The sequence below is a fragment of the Mauremys reevesii genome, linkage group 14 (assembly GCF_016161935.1).
Source record: "Mauremys reevesii isolate NIE-2019 linkage group 14, ASM1616193v1, whole genome shotgun sequence".
NCBI classification, from domain to species: Eukaryota; Metazoa; Chordata; order Testudines; family Geoemydidae; genus Mauremys; species Mauremys reevesii.
This window is the reverse complement of record NC_052636.1, coordinates 2,590,000-2,614,139: the sequence shown is the minus strand read 5'-3', so window position 1 is coordinate 2,614,139 and position 24,140 is coordinate 2,590,000. Positions and strand designations below refer to the sequence as shown.

The following is a 24,140-nucleotide window of genomic DNA, read 5'->3' as shown; positions in this document are numbered from 1 at the left end:
CTCCACGGCTCCAGCCCCAGGCTGGGGCGGGTCAGATGGGGGCGGGACGCCGGGACATGAGAGTTCGCCTGAGAAGCGGGAAGGCACCGGTGGGGGGAGGGGCCGGGGAGTCTCTGCGGAGGGAGGGGATGAGAGGTGGGGAGGGTCGTGGGGGTCTGTGCCGGGGAGGGATGAGGGGCAGGGGGTCTGTGTGGGGAGGGGATGAGAGGCAGGGGAGGGTCGCGGGAGGGTCTGTGGGGGGAGGGGATGAGAGGCGGGGAGGGGCAGGGGGTCTGTGTGGGGGAGGGATCGGGGGCGGGACCGGGGGTCTGTGCCGGGGAGGAGATGAGGGGCGGGGAGGGTCGGGGGTCTGTGTGGGGAGGGGATGAGGGGCCGGGACCGGGGGTCTGTGCTGGGGAAGGGGCCGGGGGTCTCTGCGGGGAGGGGATGAGAAGTGGGGAGGGTCGTGGGGTCTGTGGAGGGGAGGGGATGAGAGGCGAGGGGAGGGGCCGGGGGTCTGTGGGGAGGGTCGCGGGGAGGGGATGACGGGCGGGGGCCCGGAGCGGGTCTCTGCGTGGGGAGGGTCCGGTTGACCCCGGGACCCGCCCGTACCCGGGCCGGAGAGGGCGGAAGCGGCCCCGGGGCAGGCTGGGAGATGTCGTTCAGGACTCTCCCGGGAGCGGAAGTGACGTCGGCCGGGGAGGCGGGGCCGAGCTGCGGACGCGCGCGTGGCCGTTGGAACCTCTCCCGGGGCCGGAGACGGTTGGTGCCGTTGGAGCTCTGGGCATGCGCAGATCGCGGCGCGGGGGGAGAGGGGGAGAGCTGCCGCCTCCAGGTACCGGAGCGGGGCCGGGGCCGGGCGGTGACTCTGCCCCAGTGCCCGGGGGGAGGGGCCCGGCCCCGCTGGGGTCCCTGCGTGGGGCCGGGGGGGGTGAGCCCGGGCTGGGGGGGCGGGACCTGTCGGTGCAGCCTGACATGGCCGGGGGCAGGTGACCCCTGAGGAGCGGGGAGAGAAAGGGGGCTGAGATCCTCGGATTTACTGCTGCCCCTGTGGGGACCCCTGCCCCTCTCTCCCTAGAGACCCCCGAGCCGCGCCCAGGGTGACCCCCCCGCCCCCACCCCGGAGAAGTTCCCTGGTCCCCGATTGTGCCCCATTTTCTCTCCCTTCGCCAGTGGCCAGTTCAGGTCTCAGGTTTGGGGGTGTCCCCCATTCCCACCTGCCGGGATGTGTCCTTGTGCGGGTGGGAAATGGTTCCCCCGAGGGATTCCTGAGCTGGGCAGAGGCTGGGGGGGCCTGAGACAGGGACACCTCTGGGCTGGGCTGGGGCCCTCTCTGCTGGCAACGGGGCCTGGGACGGGCCAGGAAGGAGGGAGGAGCAAGTGTCCCCATGGAGACGGCCCAGCCCCAGGTTTCCTCTCCCAGCTACTTCCCTCCCCAATCCAGCAGCCCCTACCCCCTCATCACCTGCAGTCACATTCCCAGACCCCACTGCCAGCCCTCCCCACCCTGCCCAACCCAGCATCCCCACCGCTTGCTAGTCACTTTCCCAGACCCCGCAGCCAGTGACCTGGCTCCAGCCCCCTCCTTTCCCTGTGAAACCCACATCACCCAGGGCTCCCTCCCGGCCGTGTGAGTGTGGGGAAGGGGAAACCATCCCATACTGCTGTCGATTGAATATCCCTGTATAACCCCCAGTTTCCCCCCTTTTCCCTTGAACTGTTGAACGATGACATAAGATCTCCCCCGATGTTGGCGCTTCTCTCTTACATTGGCAAATATTTAGTGTGTGCCCCATTTCCCCCTCAGGTCTGAAATACTGATCTCAAATGCTTGGAAATCTTCCTCTTTTCTCCCCAGGTGTGTGACTGAGGTCAGGGCCCTTATCGCATTGAGCGTGCTCAGGCCTTGCCTGAGATCAGGTCCCCAGTGTGCTGGGCGCTGCACAAACCCTGACTGAGTTTGGGGCACTCGTGCCAGGCCCTGCATCAACACCAGGTGAAATCAGGCTCCCATTGTGTCAGGCCCCGCAGAGACCCCAAGCGAGATCAGACCCCACTGTTGTGCCAGGCAAAACTGAGACCTGGACCGAGATCACGGCCTCCCTTGTGCCAGGCAGCGCATGGCTGCGGTCCAGATTGCTGGCTCCATTGTGCTGGGCACTTCAGAGACCTCGACTGAGATCTGTGTCCCCGTCAGGCCTGGCCCCGCACTGACCCCAACCCAGATCACACCCCAATACTCTACTGGGCGCTGCACAGACCCCGACAGAGATCCTGCCCCCACATTTTGCCAGATGTTGCAGGGTCCTCAAACAAAACTGATCCTGTAATGCCGGGAGTTGCAGAGTCCCCAACTGAGGTCAGGCCCCTGTTGCGCAGAGCTCTGCACAGACACTGACCAAGATCAGGGTCCCCATTGTGACAGGTGCTGAACAGACACCAAGGGTATCTCTACCCTGCCACTAAAACCCCCCAGCTGGCCCAGGCCAGGTGACTCAGGCTCACGGGCTCAGGCCAAGGGGCTGTTCAATTGCAGTGTAGGTGTCTGGGCTCGGGCTGGGGCCAGGCTGTCGGACCCTGCGAGGTGGGAGGGTGCCAGACCTTGGGCTGCAGCCCCAGCCGGAACATGGACACCACAATTAAACAGCCCCACAGCCTGAGCCGTGTGAGCCCAAGTCAGCGGGCACGGGCCAGCCGCCGGTGTCTGACTGCAGTGTGGACATGCCCACAGGGACAGAGAGGCCTTGCCACAAAAAGCTCAAAGGCTAAATAGGCCAATGGTGCGAGGTGACGCTCCATTTTAGAGTGGGGGAAACTGAAGCTCAAAGAGCTGAAGTAATTTGCTCAAGTTTGCATGGAGAATTTGGGGCAAAACTGGGAACTGAACCCAGATTGTTTGAATTCTTGCCTCTCCCCTTAACCCCAGGCCCAGCGTGTGTGTGTGCAGCGTTGTTTTGGCCTGTGTTTGCCTTGCATTGGCTTCCAAGGGAGGCTGTGGAATTTCCTTCATTGGAGGTTTTTAAGACCAGGTTAGAGATACGCCAGTCTGGGAATGTCTAGGGATACTTGGTTCTGCCTCATCACGAGGCTTCAATAGACGCCTTCTCCAGATCCCTTCCAGGCCTACACTGAAATAATTCTCTTTTGTGCTGTGTTGTGTTTGACGCTGAGCTGTTTCGCATGGTGCCGTTTGGAACTGTGATCGCACCATGTTGTGTAGCAGTTTTATGGTGCATTGTTTTGCCTCAGCGTGTTTGGTACCTGTGCTGTGTTGGTTTGAGTTGAGCTATTTTCCATTGTGTGCTTTTGTCCTAGGGTGTGTTAGTTAGAATTGTGTTGCTTTCTTTTCCTTTGTATTGTCATTTTATGCTGTGGAGTGTGGGTTTTGTTTTTTTTTCCCTCTGAATTGCCTGACATTGTGTTGTGGTGGGTTTTATTCTGTATGTTTTGTTTTCATACGTATCTATTGTAGGGCAGCCTAGACATGTAGGGCCTCAAGCTGTCATCAAGTCCAGCTCTCCCTGCCGAGGCAGGACCCAGTATCTGTAGATTATCTCTTCCAGGAAAGAGACTCCCCAGCCCCCCTTGTAAGACTGTTCCCGAGCTGACCTGCCTTAGCTCTGGGGACACCCACACGGATCTGAGTGGTGAGCAGCTCTGGAGAGAGGAGACCCCAGTGAGTGGTAGCTGGGTAAAGAGACAGAAGTGGGGAGGAGAAACATTGACGTGCCCGAGGTCTCCCAGGCTGTCCGTGACCGAGCTAGAAATAGAGCCCAGGTCTAGGGCTGTTTTGGGTACTGAAGGTCTCTGCCACCCTGGTGTTTCAGGCACTGGTGCAAGCCCTTCGTACAGACAGAATTTACACTAGTGCGCTCTGATTGGCACTGGTGCACCATGTCCCAGTTTGAAGGCTTGCGGTGGTCGGGGGGACAGTGACCTCACGGTACCAAAGCAGGACGTCAGCAGAGCAGACGCACACACCGTAGCTCTGCCTGGAACACGCAGCATTCACTGCCAGACGGGCTGGGCGATTTTTCAGGGGCCCAGCTTGATGTGCCTGGCTGGGGTGGATTCAGTTCACAGGGTCTGGGCGCTGATCGCTCGGGATGTTCCTTTTGCATAGTCAGTTCTTTCCCTTTATTGTTCTCCCCCCACCTCCTGTGCCCGATGTCGCTCTCTTCTTAACTTGCTTCGTTATTTCAGTTCCAGTTTTTAAATGGGATCTAATCATTGCAAAGCTGAATGAAAGACCAAACAAACAGAACCATTTGAATGTTGGCTCAGAGCTGGTAGAACTGTACCTAGTGAAGCTCTGCTGTAATGACCTGTAAAATGCATCTGACGCAGTGGGGATTCACCCCCGAAAGCTCATGCTCCAAAACGTCTGTTAGTCTGTAAGGTGCCACAGGACTCTTTGGTGCTTTTACAGCTCCAGACTGACACGGCTCCCCCGCTGGTACTTGTACTGACCTGGTCCCCGTAGCATGTTCTGGTGGGGCGGATAAAGCAATGTCAAAGAGCCACAAGCGCGTTTTAGGGCGAAAGGGCTCGTCCGGTGTTTGCTCTCTAGGAGCATGTCACCGGCCAGGCCTTGCAGTCTGTCAGGAGTCGTGCGCTGGGTTGTATTTAGTCATCTCAAAGTCAAAGGCTAAGACGGCTGGTTCACAATGTCCAATGAAATCTTGCAGCCAGTTATACAAACAGACTCTGATGCTGATAAAACAACCTGGTGTTACTGTTCAGTCCCTTCAAACTATGTAATTAAAATGATGAGATAAGCACATGAGAGATGAACCGACGGCTAGTTTCCATTTCTTAATGCCTGATATTTTTACACCAGCTCACACCATCTGTAGGTTTTTTTTAATTGATGCACAGCAACCAGTCAAGTGAATTAATGAATGCCTGTCAATCACGGATTGCTTTCTGGTGCAAAAGCATCTGATTAAGCACCTAATTAAAACTGTACCATTTCAAATGGAAATGTATCAACACAGCTTAGCTCCAGTGTGTTTAAATGGGACTGAAAAGTTCCTAAATACATGGCAGGATGGTAAATGGGGAAAATAAACGGAAGTTCCTCACGCAGTGCTGAGGACTTCTGCTCCCAGCCCTTCACGGGCTCTGGCCTCTTGGTTCCCAGTCCCCATTAGCTGTGTCCCCTCCCCAGCCTCAGCTCCTGCGTTTACTGCAGATCTTCACTCCCCTCAGCTAGGCGAGGGGGTTGGCTCTGCAGCCACTAAAGCATCTGCTGACTCTGGTCTTGCTGATACTGTCTCACATATTGGGGTATTTAGCTTTCAGGGAAGGATTGATCAGAGTTACTGACGCTGGGAGGTGGGAGAGGAGAGGCTGAGAGGGAGTTTGCTCCTCACACTCTGTAGGGCCATGTTCAACCCTGGTAGCCTCCATGTTACCTCATCCTCCACCCTCCCCCGTGTGTGTCTGCTCATGTGTCAGAGTGTCACCTTCTGATCATAATGCCACTGGCCTCAGCAGAGCTCCCCGACAGGAGCTACGTCACGATGGGGTTATGGTACTGAGAGTAAAATACATCGCAAGGAGGGTGTAATTATCCTCAAAGCAAGCACTACAGTGCATTAAGGGAAAGAATTAAAGTCCTTTATTACTAAAAAGTACACTTGAAAGGATTGGATTTTTGTTAATAAATTGTAGTAAATGTTGATTTCACTGCACATGCATGAGAACGGCCATACTGCGTCAGGCCAAAGATCCAGCAAGCCCAGTACCCTGTCCTCTGACAGTGGCCAGTGCCAGGTGCCCCAAAGGGAATGAACAGAACAGGGAACCATCAAGTGATCCATCCCCTCTTGTCCATTCCCAGCTTCTGGCAAACAGGCTAGAGACACCATCCCTGCCCAGCCTGGCTAATAGCCACTGATGGTCCGATCTTCCAAGGATCTATCTAGCTCCCTTTTGAAGCCGTTATAGTAATGCAAACACACACACACACACACACACACACACACGAAAAAAATATATAGGCAAAATGGCAAAAATGCTGCTGGAGTAAGTTGAGTTTGATTTACAGGTATTTACACAGTAGATTTTGTGTGCGACATTGACAATTTGTGTTTGAACCGTTCTAAAGATCTAGCTTTTTTGGAATCTCAACATTTAATTACATAATTATTGTCTGACCCCGCCCATAACTGCCCACAGCTCTGAACACTGAAGTTGGAGAAAGGGCTAAAAAATAGACATTGATATCAGCTGTTGAAATTATTAATAAAAAATAGACATAACGGATTCAGCCAAGCCTACCAAACAGCAATCGCAATATGCCAGGGGATGGAAATTCACAGCTAAGGCACCAACCTTAATTCTCCCCTGTAGTGACAACAGGCAATCGCCATAGGGCTACGGATTAGGCATGTTAGTGTATAAAGTCCCAGATGAGACTACACTGATTTGTACAGACACATGAGATTTTTCCCTCAGGGTGTCAAGTACCAGCGGGGGAGCCGTGTTAATCTGGATCTGTAAAAGCAGCAAAGAATCCTGTGGCACCTTATAGACTAACGGACGTTTTGGAGCATGAGCTTTCGTGGGTGAATACCCACTTCGTCGGATTCCCTCAGGGTATCACCTTCACTGGGTTGTTCCTTTTTATTGGTAATTCCCAGAAGTCAATGGATCAATAACATTCTATCAGTGATGACGTGGCCTTTCAGATTTCTGGGGAATGTCTATAATTTTGCACTAGGGTCCTGGTCCTTGGAGAGATGGAGCCTTGGTAATATCCGGCCAAGCCTAAGAAGGATTTGGACCTGTTTGATTTTGGGACAGGCCACTTTTGCATAGCATTCACTTTGGCCTGTAGGGGGATGATAGTTCCTTGACCAACCTGGTGTCCAAGGTAAGTCAATCTGTTTAGGCCTATTTGACACTTTTTAGCCTTAACAGTTAGTCCTGCCTTGTAGATGCTCCAGGTGTTCTGCCCATGAATCAGAAAAGAAGGCCACATCATCAAGGTAGGCGACTGCAGATTCTCCCAATCCCACTAGGAGACTTTACAAGTTTCTGGAAGGTGGCGTGTGCATTTCGCAGCCCGAAAGGGAGCACGTTAAATTCATACAGCCCTACATGGGCGATGAAGGCTGACCTTTCCTTGGCGGATTCATCTAGCGGTACCTGCCAGAACCCATTGGTTAAGTCTAAGGTGGAGATGAACTGGGCACATCCCAGTTTCTCCAATAGCTCATCTGTGCGTGGCATTGGATAGTTGTCTGGTTGAGTCACAGCATTTAACTTACAGTAGTCCATGCAAAAATGTATCTCCCCATCTGGTTTGGGAACTAGAACCTCTGGAGATGCCCATGCATTTTTAGAGGCGGGGGATTACCCCCATCTGTCACATGTCCTGGGTCTCCGCTCTATAGCAGTTTTGGCTTGAGGAGACACCCGGTAAGGTTGGGCTCTAATTGAGCGAGCATTACTTATGTCAAATGTGTGGTATGCCTGTTTGGTCCGTCCTGGGCTGGCTGAGAACATCGGCGCAAAGCTAGTGCACAGCTCCTTGATCTGCTGTTGCTGAATACGTCTGAGGGTCATGGAGAGGTTCACCTCTTCCAGGCCTGCGTCACTTTTTCCTTGATAGTAGACACCTTCAGGCCACTCAGTGTCATCTCCTCCCTGGGCTGTAAACTGGAAAACCTTGAATTCTCTGGAATAAAAGGGCTTTAGAGAATTAACATGGTACACTTCAGGCTTTAGGGTTGAGGTGGGGGATGCTAGGAGATAGTTAACAGCTCCCAGGCGCTCTTGGACAATAAATGGCCCATCCCACAATGCTTCCATCTTATGGGCCTGGAGTGCCTTCAAGACCATGACCTGGTCCCCTGCTTTGAAGGAACGCTCTCTGGCATGTTTATCATGCCAGGCCTTTTGCTCTTCCTGAGCATCTTTTAGGTTTTCTAGCAAGGGATAAAGGGTTTCAGAGGGTGTTTTGTAGGTTATTTACAAAGTCCAGAATGTTAGTTCCTGGAGAAGGCATAAACCCCTCCCATTGCTGCTTTACCAACTGTAAATGCCCCTTAACCTCATGGCCATACACAAATTCAAATGATGAAAACCCTAAACTGGGATGTGGCACAGCCCTGTAGGCAAAGAGCAACTGCTGCAACACTAGGTCCCAATCATTGGAGTGCTCATTTACGAATTTTATTAAACTTCTCCACCAGGCCATTTGTTTGATGGTGCTAAGGGTTGGCAGCCAGGTCGTTCACCCCATGAGCTTTCCAAAGGCTTTTCGTGGTCCTTGCCAGGAAATTAGTTTCTGAATCTGTAAGGATGTCGGAGGGCCAACCTACCCTGGCAAAAATGTCTGTTAATGCCTCGCACACTCTTTTAGCCCTGGTGTTGCTTAGAGCTACTGCTTCCGGCCATCACGTGGCAAAATCCACGAAAGTCAGTAGGTACTGCTTTCCTCTGGGGGTCTTTTTCAGAAAAGGACCCAGAATATGCACAGCTGCTTGCTGAAATGGAACCTCAATTATGGGGAGTGGCTGGAGAGGGATTTTGACCTGGTCTTGGGGTTTTCCCATTCTTTGGCACACCTGACAAGAGTGGACTTGGGTAGAAATGTCCTTGCCCATTTCCTCCCAGTGGAATGACCTCCCCAAATGGTCTTTGGTCCAGTTCAACGCAGCCTGGCCACTAGGATGATGGTGGGCTAAGCTCAAGAGCTTTACCCGCATAAAAGACCCCCTAAGCTTATTTCTACCAGCTTAGGTTAAATCTTCCCCAAGGCGCAAATCCTTTTCTTGTCCTTGGATGGTATTGCTGCCACCGCCAAGTGATTTAGATAAAAATCCAGGAAAAAGGGCCACTTGGAGTTCCTGTTTCCCCAAAATATTTCCCCAAGCCCCATCACCCCCTTTCCTGGGGAGGCTTGAGAATAATATACCAACCAATTGGTTACAAAGTGAGCACAGACCAAACCCCTGGAGTTTTAGGACAGTGAAAATCAATCAGGTTCTTAAAAGAAGAATTTTATTTAAAAAAAAAAAAAGTAAAAGAATCACACTTGCAAAATCAGGGTGGAAGGTAACTTTACAGGATAAATAAAAAGATTTAAAACAGAGGATTCCCCTCTGACTCTGCTTTCCTGTTACAAAACAGGAATTAAATTACCCCTTAGCAACGGGAAAATTCACAAGCTAAAACAAAAGATAATCTAACACGTTTCCTTCCCTTTACTTAAAATTTTTGTAATCTTAGATACTCATTTCTGGTAGGTTTTTTGAAAGAATCTTTTCTTCTTATTGGTCCTCTTGGTCAGGTGCCAACCAGGTTATTTGAGCTTCTTAACTCCTCACAGGCAAAGGAGGGATTTTATGCTACTCTTAGCTGTATGTTTATGACAAGGTGTGATTGTGATATGAGAAGATCTGGGTCTGAGTCCCCCATTGTGCGATGAAAGGAGAGAGGTGCCTGTGTACCTGGAGCTTCCAGTCTGTCTCGTTTCTGCACTGAGCGGTGCATGTTGTCAGGAGGAAACGGGACTGTTTGCCGTGGGGATGGTCAGCAGTGAGATGGGATCTGAGAGCAGTCTGTGTGCTTCACGATGGGTGAGTGAATGGAGACTGTTAGCTGGAACTTCTGTGAGTAAGGATGAAAGAGTTGTAAAAAGGGGTGAAGGGCTGTTCAATTGACCAAGTGTGCGGCTGTTTCTGGGGAGCAGGCCCAGTATCTGAGTGTAGAACGGGTGTCGGTAGCTCCTGTACAGCGCAGCTCACCTAAAACCACGTTCTGCCTTAGCAAAGGTAAGGTTCTTGATTCTGTGCCATGGTTGTCGTTTTCCCTAGTACTTTACTGATAGGCACCATCTCAAATGGCCGGGGGCACATAGGTGTGTTGTTGGAGTAAAGAAAGGGTCATTGCTGACGTGGGTCAGAATTAGGATTACATTGGTGTGTCCCTTATCTCTGCTTTTGCTGATCTCTCTTCTGGAGGGGCACCAGACAGCTCTGGGCAACCTTAAGTCCTGAATTATCATTTTTTGGAAGTGAATTTCCTAGCTTTTTCCCAGAGCAATGTTGGCAGGCGGAGTTAGCAGCGCTATAGGCAGTTGTGGGTCTCACACAAGTTTGCAATCGGAGGCACAGAGAAGTGCAATGACTTCCACAGGCCTGCTGGGTGACCTGGGGTAAGAGCCAGGAATTGTCCCTGTCCAGTGTTCTCTTTACGGAGTTGCTGGCAGATTCGTGCCAGCTGATGAGTGAGAAGTGACGACTCCCTCTTAGGTGGATGGGCCAATCCCGGGGCCCGTTACCTCTGGGTGATTGATTTTCCATTCCAAGTCCATAAAGTAGATGTTCAATGTCAATGCCTTGTTCCGTACATGTGACCCATACGCTGATCTCTCAGTCACTGAGTCTTGACCAGTGATGAGCTTTCTGTAGACACCTCGCAGGACCCTCCTCCAAGCGATGTGTTTGGTGTGGTGGGTTTGTCAGGTCTCAGGGGAGAGCTGCTGGCAAATCCCAAGTGACCCTTTGCCAAGGGATCTCTGTGTCACTGTCTGACCCCCCTAGGCCAGGGAGAGGGCGACTTTCTGCCAATGGCCTTCAGGGCGGGTGCTGAGTTCACTGCGGTGCCCCTCATCCCCTCTCCATTTCCCTTCTCGCTGTGCTGTCTGGGACGCTGCCCCGCTTCCTGCTCCCCAGGCCACCCCGTGTCTACTCCATGTGCCAGGCTGCTGGCAACCCCAGGAGAGGCCATCCAGCCCTCAAACTGGTGCCAAACCGCTGGGCCTCAGGCCTCTGGGGTGCAGCCTGAGAGTCCCATTGGCCCCTGCCCCAGGGGTGGCGGGGGGGAGTAAATGTGGACAGCTCCCATCAGGATATGGGCCCCTCTTACTTCTGGGAGCATCTCAGTCCCCTTCGGAGTTTACTGGGTCTCGAGTGCAAGTTTCAGCCTGCCCCCCTCTTTGAAACTTTCCCCCCAGAGTCCAAGCAGCAGACAGATAATAAATTCCTTCCATATGAGGTTTTTAATCCCCTTCCTGCCATGTGCTCTGAGCTGCTGGGAACTCAGCTATGGGAAGTCAAGAGCACAACAACAGTCATTTGTCTTATTTAACATCCCATAATAGTCTATCTGGTGTTGATGGACCTTTCCTGCCAGGCAGGGTGTAATGCATTCGGTTGCCAATCAGCACTTCACCTAGCTAAAGTCTCTCTTCTCTCTGGTGATTTACAGAGTCACAGAGGCTCACAATGCAACTGGTCAGATATTAACCCAGGGCAGCAACTCACAAGCATTCAGTAAAGTCTAAACACATTTAAACTACTTGCATCCGAAGAAGTGGGTATTCACCCACGAAAGCTCATGCTGCAAAACGTCTGTTAGTCTATAAGGTGCCACAGGATTCTTTGCTGCTTCTACAGAACCAGACTAACATGGCTACCCCTCTGATACTTGATTCTAAACACATTGTTATAATTCTAATACCTGTTTTAACAATACTAATGCAGGTGAGTCAGACTGATTCCAGCCGTGCGTTTGTCCCTGTTCAGTTAAGACTTGGGAGCTTTTGCAAGAGCTAACACCTCATCTGCCAGTGTCACAGGCAGGCTGGGCAGGGATGGTGTCTCTGGCCTCTGTTTGCCAGAAGCTGGGAATGGGCGACAGGGGATGGATCACTTGATGGTTCCCTGTTCTGTCTGCTCCTCTGGGGCCCCTGGCACTGGCCGCTGAGCTAGATGGACCATTGCTCTGAGGCAGTGGGACGTTCTTATGTTCACAGTCTCTATCAGGAGTATCTACTCACTTGGACTCTCTGGGGAGCCACAGAAAGAAACAAGATGTGCTGAGGCAAGGAGGCCCCGTCTCAGAGCCCCCGGGGTCGCGCTTGTCAAAAGCTAAAACTAGGCCCAGCCCATGAAAGGGGCACTCCCAGGAGAGACTGGATAAAGGCTGGAGCATCCAACAACTTTGTAAACCTGAGAGAGCTGCCTTGGGGACAGTGACAGGGAGAATCCCCCAGAGTGACTCCTTTGATTCTGCTCTTCTCTGGCCTTTGCTTTATAGAATCATAGAACTGGAAGGGACCTCGAGAGGTAGCTAGTCCGGTCCCCTGCACTCAAGGCAGGACTAAGTATTATCTAGACCATCCCTGAGAGGGGTTTGTCCAGCCTGCTCTTAAAAATCCCCAGTGATGGAGATTCCACAACCTCCCCAGGCAATTTATTCCAGTGCTTAGCCACTCTGACAGGAAGTCTTTTTCCTAATTCCTAAACCATCCCTGCTCCAATTTAAGCCCATTGCTTTTTGTCCTGTCCTCAGAGGTTAAGAAGAACAATTTTTCTCCGTCCTCCTTCTAATAACCTTTTATTTACTTGAAAGCTGTGATCAGGTCCCCTCTCAGTCTTCTCTTCTACAGGCTAAACAAAGACAATTTTTTCAATCTTCCCTCAGAGGTCATGTTTTCTAGACCTTTCATCATTTTTGTTGTTCTTCTCTGGACTTTCTCCAATTTCTCCACATTTCCTGAAATGTGGTGCCCAGAACTGGACACAGTAGTCCAGCTGAGGCTTAATCAGTGTAACAAGAAAGGTTTGTTCAGGTGTGTTAGCAACAAGAAGGTGGTCAAGGAAAGTGTGGGCCCCTTACTGAATGAGGGAAGCAACCTAGTGACAGGGGATGTGGAAAAAGCTAATGCACTCAATGCTTTTTTTGCCTCTGTCTTCACAAACAAGGTCAGCTCCCAGACTGCTGCACTGGGCAGCACAGCATGGGGAGGAGGTGACCAGCCCTCCGTGGAGAAAGAAATGGTTTGGGACTATTTAGAAAAGCTGGACGAGCACCAGTCCATGGGGCCGGATGCGCTGCATCCGAGGGTGCTAAAGGAGTTGGTGGATGTGATTGCAGATTACTGTAAAATTATCATATAATTTGGGAACTCTCACACCTCGGGAACTCTCTCTCTATATATATTCATACAAATAAATGATTTGTTAATAATTTAGCAAATTTTAATAATTTAACAAACTGAAACTCAACAAGGCAGATGGAGTTAATACAGAAAGTACATTTGGACGACCATACTTACACCCTTATCTTTCTTAACCTTCTTAACCATTATCTTACAGACTTAACCGTTCCCTTTCTCATCACCGTCATTGTCCTCGTCTTCCCCGGTGGCCGTCATTCTGGCCCCTCCCAAGGTCTACATCTCTCCACCCTCTGCTGCCCCTGGGAAGTTACTTGTTTAGTAGGTTAAGCTGACGCTGCCATGTCCAATGCATATTGAAGAAGTCCTTATTTGTATTTCCTCCCCGTAAGGTGTCCGTTTTCTATTGGTTAGTATATGTATGATAAAAAACAACGAGGAGTACTTGTGGCACCTTAGAGACTAACAAATGTATTTGGGGAGGGGTTCTCAGACGTTTGTACTGGTGACCCGTTTCACACAGCAAGCCTCTGAGTGTGACCCCCCCTTACACATTAAAAACACTTGTTTATATATTTAACACCATTATAAATGCTGGAGGCAAAGCAGGGGTTGGGTTGGAGGCTGACAGCTCGTGGCTCCCCCCAGGTAATGAGGGATCCCGACCCCCAGTTTGAGAACCCCTGTATTTGGGCAGAAGCTTTCGTGGGCTAAAACCCAGTTCATCAGATGCATGCAGTGGGAAAATACAGTAGGAAGATAGATATATATACACACACACAGAGAACATGAAAAATGGGGTTGCCATATCAACTCTACCAAAACTAGTCAATTAAGGTAGGTTATTAGCAGCAGCACTGATAAGGCCCAGATGAATGCGTGGAGGCAAACAATTGCGGAGTCGCTTAAAGCATTACAGGAACAGAGGAGGGACGCACATGATGAGACCATGGTCAGGCTCATGGGGGAGAGAAGGCCCATAGCCAGGCAGACTGTGATTTTGATTCTTTGTTTTTATACCCCTGTAACTAGCTAAGTGATAAAATACACCTAAGTTCTTAAACTATCGGCTTTACAGGCAGGCCTGAATATCTCTGTTCTAACAGTGGGTTCTACCCCTTCCCCCACTCTGTGTCTGTCTTGTCTATTTAGATTGTAAATTCCTCAGGGCCTGGGCCATCTACTATTCTCTGTTTGTACTTGTCCTAGCACAATGGGGACCCACTGTTAGTTGGCCCTGAGGCACTAAGGTAATGAATATGATTTATAATCATAATAATTCTCCTGCCACTTGGAGCCAAGGAAGCTGGCCTTGGGATGTTACTGCTTAAAAATGAGCTGGGATTAAAACCATGGACTATTCTTTGTGACAAGTATCCCACAAATTCCACTGACCTCCCTTGTTTTCTTTGCCTGGAGTAGGGTTTCCAATTTCCAAACTAGATGTGATCTTGCTGCTGGACCGAGGGGAAGAGCCGTGGGTCCCGGACCTCCAGGGCTCTGAGAAAGAAGTGCTCCCCAGAGCTGCCTGCACAGGTGAGGAATTGGTTAAACCAACTCAACAACTGTGTGGGAATGTAGGAAACATTTGGGATGCCCTACAAAGACCCCGTGAGCTCTCCAAGCTCAGGATTGTTCCCTGCAGATGTGGAATCATTATGGCAGATGTCACTCATGGCTTCCCTCCTATCCTGACTGACAACTGGCAGCAGGTCCCTCCCCAGTTTCGCTTTCCCCTGAGTGTTCTGGTGAGATGTGGACTCAGAACCGATCCCTTCCTCTCTCCTCTGGGGAAGGGTTTGGGGAAAATCAGCTCCTGATAGGTTTGATCTCTCCCACACATATTTTGCCTTGTTCATCCCTTTTTCCGTTCCTCTGTCTGAGATTTCCTCTCTTTCCGGTGCAAGTAGTGATCTATGTCTGGATTCTCTCTGTCTCCCATCAGGTGTTGGGATGGTGAGTGAGAATGAGGAGGAGAAACCCCAACAGGAAAATGCTGAGCAAGTAGAACCACATGGAACGTTATCAGGAAGATCCAAAGGGAATGTTTCCGGGCGTTGTGCACTCCCAGAAAAAGCAAAAGTCTGTGAGACTCAGCAGAGGCCAGAGGAAAACTTCAGTAGCCACTCAGACCTTACTGGAAATGAGAGAATCACCTTGGAAGAGACACGCTACACATGCCATGAGTGTGGGAAAAGCTTCAGTGGGACCTCTGACCTTCTCACACATCAGAAAATCCACAGTGGAGAGAGACCTTTCATGTGCTCTGAGTGCGGGAAAAGCTTCAATCGGAGCTCTTCTCTTATCACGCATTGGAGAGTCCACACGGGTGAGAAACCGTATGGATGCTCTGAGTGCGGGAAATGCTTCAATTGGAGCTCCCATGTTATCAGGCACAGGAGAATCCACACCGGTGAGAAACCTTATGGATGCTCCGAGTGCGGGAAACGCTTCAATCGGAGCTCACACCTCATCAGACATCGTAGAATCCACACGGGAGAGACGCTCTACGCATGCTCTGAGTGCGGGAAAAGCTTCAATCAGAGTTCTGCCTTGATCACACATCAGAGAATCCACACTGGGGAGACGCCTTATACGTGCTCCGAGTGCGGGAAAAGCTTCAATCAAAGCTCAAACCTTATCAGACATCAGCGAATCCACACGGGAGAAACGCCCTACGCGTGCTCCGAGTGCGGGAAAAGCTTCAATGACAGCTCAGCCCTGATCACACATCAGAGAATCCACACGGGAGATAAGCCATATGGATGTCCCGAGTGCGGGAAACGCTTCAATCTGAGCTCAACCCTTATTAGACATCAGCGAATCCACACGGGAGAAATGCCCTACACGTGCTCCGAGTGCGGGAAAAGCTTTAGTCAGCGCTCACACCTTATCATACACCGGAGAATCCACACCGGAGAGAAACCCTACACGTGCTCCGAGTGCGGGAAACGCTTCAGTGATAGCTCAGCCCTCACCACACATCAGAGAATCCACACAGGTGAGAAACCTTATGGGTGCTCTGAGTGTGGGAAAAGCTTCAATCAAAGCTCGACCCTTATTAAACATCAGAAAATCCACATGAGAAAGAACTGTAATAAATCCCTTGACTAGGGCTGGCCAAAGATTTGATTTTTTTGTTTTTAATGTAGTGATCTGTGCACCATCTTCACGTGGTCTCTCAGCTCCCCCAGATGAGTTGCCTGCTTCTGCCTTTTGCAGCTCACCTTCTTTGGGGTCAGTCCTGTGATCTTTCCTATCAACTCCTTTCCTTCTGAGTCACAGGAGTGTGTGTCCCTCCAGCCAGGAATGTTCATCAGCTCCAGGTGGGGGAGAGGTTTGATCCCAACAAGCTACCCTGAGGCAAAAACTACCTGTGCCTGACATCCACTAGGGCTGCATATGGCGTTGGCTGCTCAAGTTAGTGATCTTGGGGTAAAAAGACAATTAGAGTTGCACGGCCTGGGTAAAAATCTCTGATTGAGGTTTCGGCATCACTAACTATGCACCTGCCTTCGTGGTTGCTCTTTTAGGGTTTATAAGGGTTGGTTTTCTGCTGTATTAATCTGATGGTTTGACTAAACTGACGACTTGATTCCAGCGCAATATCCTTGTTAACTCATTGATTTCCTGATTTGACCTGAACTTTATCACTGTGTTGTTTAACCCTTAGCTGAGTGGTGTCTAGAGTCATTTAGCCTTAGTGACGTGCACTCTTGGGATTATTTGTTCATGTTAATAAAACAAGTAACTGGGAAATTGAGTCATTTCTTTCAATAAGCAACGGGGGCTGGAACTTTTCTTTGTGTATTTCCCTTTAATTCACTCTCCATTTTCTTCATTTCACACTGTTCTAAGTTAAGGAACGTGCAGCAACAAACACTGACACAGACCTGTTGCCGCCCCGTTCTGTGCAGAGAACAAACCCCTCCTGGAGCCGGGGTTGTCACACTGGACTGGAAATGCAGCCGCATGTTCCCAAGCTTTGCTGTCTTTCTCCAATCCTGGCATGAGGGTGACACCTACAGCTCCTTGTAATCACGCCTGGCAGGCAGGAGCCCCCTATGTGCATTGCCTTGGGAGCAGGGGGATCTGGGACACACTGGGGGCTATTTACCCAGAGCTCAGGAGCAATCTGCTCAGGGGTGATGCAGGAGAAAAGAGCTCGGCGCTGCTTTCCCCCCTTAGTTCTCCTTATCCCCTTTCAGGCTCTCTCTCCTCTTTCCCTTTCTTCCCCCTCCCTCTGGCAGGGAGACGTGGTCACTTCCCTGCTCCCAGGGCGCCACTCTCCCGTAGCTGGATTGGCCCCGAGTGCTAATAGGAGCGAGAGCCTGGGTGCGGGTCAGTCCCTGCAGCAGCTCTGGGACACGAGGGGCAGGAGGAGGAGCAGAGATGGGGCTAGTTCCCACCTCAGACAGTCCCTGGCCCGGTGAGTGTGGCAGCTGCAGCCTGGGTTGGGCTTGAAGGGGCCAGAGCAGTGGGGTGTGGGGGGCGGGTAGGAAGCAAAGCAGGAAAAGAGCCGTGGGGCAGCTCCCGGTGGCCGGGCTCTGTAAGGTACCAGACACTGCTGCCTCCAGAGTGTGCTGGGAGCCGGGGCTGAGCTCCGGGCTGCTGCTGCGGCCCCAGCGGGGCTGGGCCAGGGACGGACTTTCACTGAAGCACTTTCTGCGCCCATCCGAGGTGGGGACTTTCTCCAGCTGGACCCAGCCCCAGGCTCTGCTGCCCCTGGCCCCAGGGCAGCTGCCGGGGCCAGCGCTGGGTGGGCAGGACCCAGACGCCACCCAAAGGCTCTGGGAGCAGCTCATCGCGCAGCCTCTGGGGATCTGCCCCTGGGCAGGGAACGCGCCTGGGCGGGACCTGGACAGTGATGGAGCCGCTGTGAGAAACTGCTGGCGGGGGAGGGATAGCTCAGTGGTTTGAGCATTGGCCTGCTAAACCCAGGGCTGTGAGTTCAATCCTTGAGGGGGCCACTTAGGGATCTGGGGCAAAAATTGGTCCTGCTAGTGAAGGCAGGGGGCTGGACTCAATGACCTTTCAAGGTCCCTTCCAGTTCTAGGAGATTGGTATATCTCCAATTATTACCTTTATTACCTGTAGGAATTGGCTACTCAGGGTGCACTGAGCATACTCAGTAACATCTGCTGAAGCCACTTCCCTGCACCCTGCCCTTACTTGGACTCAGCTGCTGCAGATGGCTATTTACAGGGGTGGCCAGGATCTGAGGAGGGGGTGGAAATGGCCGGGGGGGGGGTGTAAAGAGGCAGGGTTGGGAGGGGGCTGAGGTGCAAAATCAGTGATGGGGGAATGGAGCATGGGGTTAAGCCCAGGGGGAAGGAGCTGCCAGATGCTGACAGGCAGGGGCAGAAGGGGGAGCAGTTACCTTGGTGGGCTGAGACACCAGTGTTTGCAAAAATATGGGGGGACAGAGGGGCTTTTCATTTCCCCTCCCACCAACAGCACCTCTCAGCATGGGCTTCCCAGGGCTGGGGTCTTAAAGGCACAGGCACCCCAGCTCCTCTCTGTCTGATGTCACCCACTGAGGTGCTGCAGGAGGCTTGAGTCAGTGAAATATTTTACAGAAACAAAAAAAATCCCTGATCGGTGTATCTGGCTGCATAACGTCACCCCTGTCAAGTTTTAGCAAATTAGGACAAGTCACCAAATAGGAACCACCATATGTATCAGTAGCTGCTGCTGGTAGCAGATCACAGCCCGTCTGCTGGTGGGGAACAAAAGATGCATCCAGAGGGAGAGAGATCAGTCCTCAACCCCCCCACCATTATTTATACATTAGTCATACAATTACATGTCACTTAAAGAAACCTTGTTAAGCAAGCAGGTTCAGCGGTCAAGCAAGAGGTTTCCTTCTGGTCCTCGATTAACCAGGTGTGGTTTTTTTTCCCTAGAGTTTGCAGCCTTGAGACCCTGTCAGACACATTCCTGAGGGCACATCCTGCTCTTCTAAAATGCATGTATCAGCAACTTCACCACAATTCTTATCAGGAAGGACATGGAGTCAAGCTGCCCTTCCTGTGCCACCCAAAACCCCCTCCCCTCCTGCCTTGGTTAAGCCGAGGCTGCTGCATGGCCATTTTACTCCCTGCGACTGGGCTGCTTTTAGCAATAAGTGATGGTGGTTTCAGGCACTTTACTGGTTTGCCAAAATCTCCCTGGACAGCATCAGGCTTCACTGCAGAGGATGTGAGGGACTTTCCGACCCCTGAACCATTCTTTTTAGGTGGCAAATCTGCGGAAATGTCCCAGAGTGGGGTGTCTAGAGAGGAGGTTTTGGAACAACTTGATGATTTAAATATTAATAAGTCAGCAGGGTTCCATGGTAGTCACCCAATAGTGCTGAAGGAACCTGAATGTGAAAAGTGCACAACTACTGACAGCAGTATGTAACCTACCACTGAAATCAGCCACTGTACAAGATGACTGGAGATAGCTAACGTCATACCAATTGTTTTAAAGGGCTCCAGAGGCGATCCTGGCAGTTAGAGGCTGGTCCGCCTAACGTCAGTGCCAGGCGCATTGGTTGAAAACCGTAGTAACCGACAGAACGATGAGAGAGACAGATGAAAACGATTTGTTGGGTAAGAGTCAACATGGGTTTTGTAAAGAGAAATCGTGCCTCACCAATCTATTAGAATTCTCTGAGTGGGTCGACACACATGGACAAGGGGGATCCAGTGGATTAGTGTACTTGGAATTTCAGAAAGATTTTGACAAGCTCCCCACCAAAGACTCTTAAGTAAAGTAAGCAGTCCTAGCATAAGAGACTCCCGAGTGAATTATGCACCGAAAAAAAAAATGTGCACAATTTTTCAAAATTCTGCAAAATGCTGCCAAGTTTATTTGTCAATAAATAAATGTGGCTCCAGCGTGGCAGGGGGGAGCACAGGCCACTGGCTGCATGGAGGTGGGAGATCGCCCTGAAGCCCCCACGTCCCCCAGTACAGGAACTCAGCAGTAGGGCTGCACCTGACCCTGACACAGTGCAAGGGCTGGGCCTGCCCCAGAAACACCCCGGGGCCCTGCCCCCCTGTGCCAGGTGCACCAGGTGTGGCCAGGCAGGCTCATCCCAGCAGGTCCTTAGTGTGCGGAGAGCCAGGTGTGGGGTGAGAGGTTCCTGTGTGGGGCAGGCAGGTGGCTCAGTGGGAGATCTGGATGCACAGGGGCTTGTTGGCAGGGGGGTTTGGGTGGCAGGGGAATGGGATTCTGCAGCGGATCCAGGTGATGGTGGTTGGGCTCAGCGGGGGGCTCTGGGTGTGGGGAAATGGGGCTTGGCAAGGGGGGGTCTGGTTGTGGGGGCTGAGGGGGTCCAGGTGCTGGGGTAGTGGGGGTTGATGGGGTGGGGGTCAGTGGGGTGGGGGGCTTGTAGGAGGGGCCAGGTGTAGGAGGGGATAGGGCTTGTCTGGATGAGGGTTTGATGGGGAAGGCCCGGCTGCTGCCGAGGGGACGCCACATACCAGGCCCCCACTTCCCCCGCCAATTCCCCTATTCCCTTGTCTTCTCCATCCCCCTCCCTTCACTCCGAACATGCCTCTCCTGCTGCCCTATTCCATGCAGAATCCCCCCAGGAGTAACGAGAGAGACGGCCCTCTCATGGGTCAGTAACTGGTTAAATGACAGGAAACAGAGGGTAGGAATCAGTGGTCAGTTTTCACAGTAGAGAGAGGTAAAGCGCGGGGTCCCCTGGGGATCTGTACTGGGGCCACTCTTGTTCAACATATTCATAAATGAGCTGGAAACAGAGAGATGGCAAAGTCTGCAGCTGATGCAAAGTTACCCAAGATAGTTAAATCCAAAGCAGACTGTGAAGAGGTACAAAGGGGTCTAAAAAAATGGGGGTGATTGAATTTCATCTGCCATGTTGTTGCCCAGGCTCGATAAATGCGAAGTAATGCAGATTAGACAACATAATCCCAACTCTACATATCAAATGATGGGGTCTAAATTAGCTGTTACCACTCAAGAAAGCAATCTTGGTGTCATTGCTGATGGCTCTCTGAAAACATCCACGCAATGTGCCATGACCGTCAAAAAAGCTAAAAAATGTTAGGAACCATTCATGCAATGGTAGGTAATAAGGCAGAAAATATCATAATGCCTCTAGATAAATCCATGGTACGCCCCACCCAGAAAGGGATATATTAGAATTGGAAAAGGTGCGGAGAAGGACACAAAAATTATTAGTGTTGTGGAGCAGCATCCCTATGAGGAGAGAGGAAAACGTCTGGGTGGGTTCAGCCTGGAAAAGAGACGACTAAGGGGGGATATGCTAGAGGTCTATAAAATCATGACTGGTGCGGAGGAAGGGGATCAGGAAGTTTTTAACCCCTTCACAGAACACAGAAACCAAGGGTCATGTGACGAAATTAACAGGCAGCAGATTTATAACAAAGAAAAGGAAGTACATAAGAACGGCCGTACCGGGTCAGACCAAAGGTCCATCTAGCCCAGTATCTGTCTACCGACAGTGGCCAATGCCAGGTGCCCCAGAGGGAGTGAACCTAACAGGCAATGATCAAGTGATCTCTCTCCTGCCATCCATCTCCATCCTCTGACAAACAGGGGATGGGGACTTTTTCATTCAATGCACAACCATCCTGTGGAAAAAAATAGACAAGTTCACGGCGAATAGGTCCATCAGTGGCTTTGCCAAGATGGTCAGAGATGCAAGCCTGTGCTTTGAGTGTCCCTAAGCCTGAGTGACTGCGCCGTGCTGTGAGTACCGGAATCTTCTGTTCATTCCCTCTGAAGCATCGGGGCTTGGCTACTGTCAGAAGCCAGGATACTGCACCAGATGGGACCATCATTCTGCGCCAGTGTGGCCGTTCTTACGTTATCAGTTTGGCTTTTGCTGATCTGAAGTTCCAAGTTGTACGGTTATTCCCTTGGTTAATACTGCTCCCCCCACGGGCTGTGTGCGCCGTACACCAGCTGAGCTCCATGCCGTAATCAGAACCAGAGTGGGAGCCGCAGTTGGGTGCAGGAAAATGTTATCAGAGCAAGGTGCTTTGGGGCAAAAGCTTGTTTCAGGAGGGCTCTAGCTCAAACTTCTGGAGCAATTAACCCTGCCCTGCCCCCACATGCTGAGCAGTGTATTTCAGGACAATGCGAGTAAGCAGGTAAACTGTAGAGAAATTAGAATAGTTGGCCTTTAAACAGCCAACAGGCTTTTTCAGGTGCAGGGAGATTAGTGAAAGCTGCATGGCCTGTCAACGTGCTTCATTCCTCAGAAGGGATCAGGCCTGGGATCCTCGTCTCTCTTAGGTGGCTTACATAATATAAGAACATAAGACTGGCTACACTGTGTCAGACCCAGGGTGCTGCCTGAGTGACCAGTGCCAGCGGCGTCAGAGGGCGTGAACAGAACCCGCTTGTTGACCTGAAAGGTGATGAACTTCCACCCTTACCTTTAAACTCCATTACTGTTGATTCCAGCTTACCACACCTCCGGGCAAATCAGGCGTGAACCACTCCTGTGATACAGGCCTGTCTCGATCCAGCTGAAGTGAGGCAGACTTTGGGCCAATGTCAGTTTGGAAAAGGCCCGTTTAACCCAGCAGGTTTCTCCACGTATCCATTGTTGTGAACCGCATGAAGTATGCAGATGCGAACCCCAACGATATCAAACATGAAAGAAACACAAGGCCAGTTCTGGGGAGGATTCCAGAGCCAGGCCTGAGGGTTTAACATCTGCGCTCTAACAGCTGGCCTCCTCAGCACCCATAAAAATAACTGGCTGCAAAAACAAAATTAAAAAAACAAAACCAACCAACCAACCAACCCAGAAAAGCTACAGTCATGCCTCCATCTCCTGCCCGACGTGACGTCTTTGCTTTGCAAACAAGAGACCTGGGGAACGCTGTGACTGTTATACCAACTGAATAAAAAGTTACACATCTTGGCTCAAATAACTTTCCTCTTAACAGATGATTTATTTTAAAGCTTATCAAAATCAATTCCATTTGAAATAGAAATAATTACAGTCTATCCTGGGTCTCTATTCTCACACAGGCTATTTCTCTCACCTATTCCCCCACTCTAATTCCTTTGGAGTGAGGGTTTAATTTCAGGATTAGCCTCCATTTCCTGTATAGTAGGAGGGGGCGGGGAGAGAAGAAGAAAACTTTGAGGTTTATAATATAATTCAGGTTATCACATAATCAGTCTCTTACTTTACTCTAATTTACTTCATGTTTAATTCCATTTTCACTGGTAAAAATTTAATATTACAAAATATAAACCTATAGGGCTGTTTCCACCCAGTGAGCTTTGTGTGAAGACACATTCTACAATAACCTAGGAGCCTTCCATTCTTCTTCGAGTGATTGCTCCAATGCATTCCAGTTAGGTGTGCGCGCCGCGCGTGCACGGCTTCTCCGGAACTTTTTCCCCTAGCAACCCCGGCGGGCCGGCTGGGCGCCCCCTGGAGTGGCGCCGCTATGGCGCTAAATATATACCCCAGCCGGCCCGTCCGCTCCTCAGTTCCTTCTTACCGCCCGTGACGGCCGGTCGGAACTGTGGAGTGCTCTCTGCCCTCCACCACCCTAGCCTTCACTCTTCGTTTTTTGTATATATATAGTTAGTTGTATAGTTAGTGTTTCAGTTCTTATAGTTGTCTTAGTATAGTTGTTCTAGATAGTAGTTGGTTAAGGGGGGCTTCCCCCCCTTTTCCCTCCCCGGTGCGGGCTCATGCCCAGGGCACCGGGATTCAAGCCCTGCGCTGTGTGCCAAAAGCCTATGCCCGTTGGAGATCCACACGACGCTTGCCTCCGTTGCCTCGGAGAAGGACATCGCACCGACAAGTGCGTTATCTGTTCTGCTTTTAAGCCACGGACACGCAAAGAACGGGACCACAGGCTTAAGCAGATACTTATGGAAGCGTCGCTCCAACCGGCGGCACCAGCGACGCCGGCACCGAGGACCTCCTCGGTTCAGAGCGCACCAGCGGCACCGGGCCGCCCCGGTACCGAGGTCCCGCAGGCCCCACCCCCGGCGCCGAAGACCCGGCACCGCTCACTCTCGCCGGCGAGGAAGCGTAGACTCGCCAAAGCCATAGCTAAGTCCCGTGCTGAGGACTCAGCTAAAGTGCTTGTGCCGCCGGCGCCCCCAGTGGTGACCGCGCGCAAGGCAGACACTGGGCCGTTGACTCCGCCAGGTCCGTCGAGTCCGGTACCGCCGCTCCCGGTGCCGTCGGAGTTGAGCCAAGGCTGCCGACGGCGCCGGAGAC

The 24,140-nt window shown here is 51.5% G+C and overlaps 2 protein-coding genes and 1 long non-coding RNA gene across 3 annotated transcripts in view; 2 read left to right on the top strand and 1 right to left on the bottom strand.

Annotated features, from left to right (window-relative positions):
* LOC120381440 (zinc finger protein 135-like) overlaps positions 1-19,633 on the top strand; it is a 36,804-nt gene extending 17,171 nt beyond the window's left edge. Inside the window, exons 2-3 of the mRNA XM_039499639.1 lie at positions 15,086-15,899; positions 19,373-19,633. Coding sequence (XP_039355573.1) covers positions 15,086-15,899; positions 19,373-19,440 — 882 coding nt within the window. The 3' untranslated portion in view covers positions 19,441-19,633. The remainder of the gene's footprint in view (positions 1-15,085; positions 15,900-19,372) is intronic.
* The window catches only part of LOC120381415, a 450,632-nt gene that overhangs the window by 104,840 nt on the left and 321,652 nt on the right, over positions 1-24,140 (bottom strand).
* Positions 681-14,885, top strand: LOC120381485. The gene is made up of 3 exons (XR_005588084.1): positions 681-814; positions 14,321-14,434; positions 14,844-14,885. It is a non-coding gene; the product is annotated as an uncharacterized LOC120381485 (long non-coding RNA).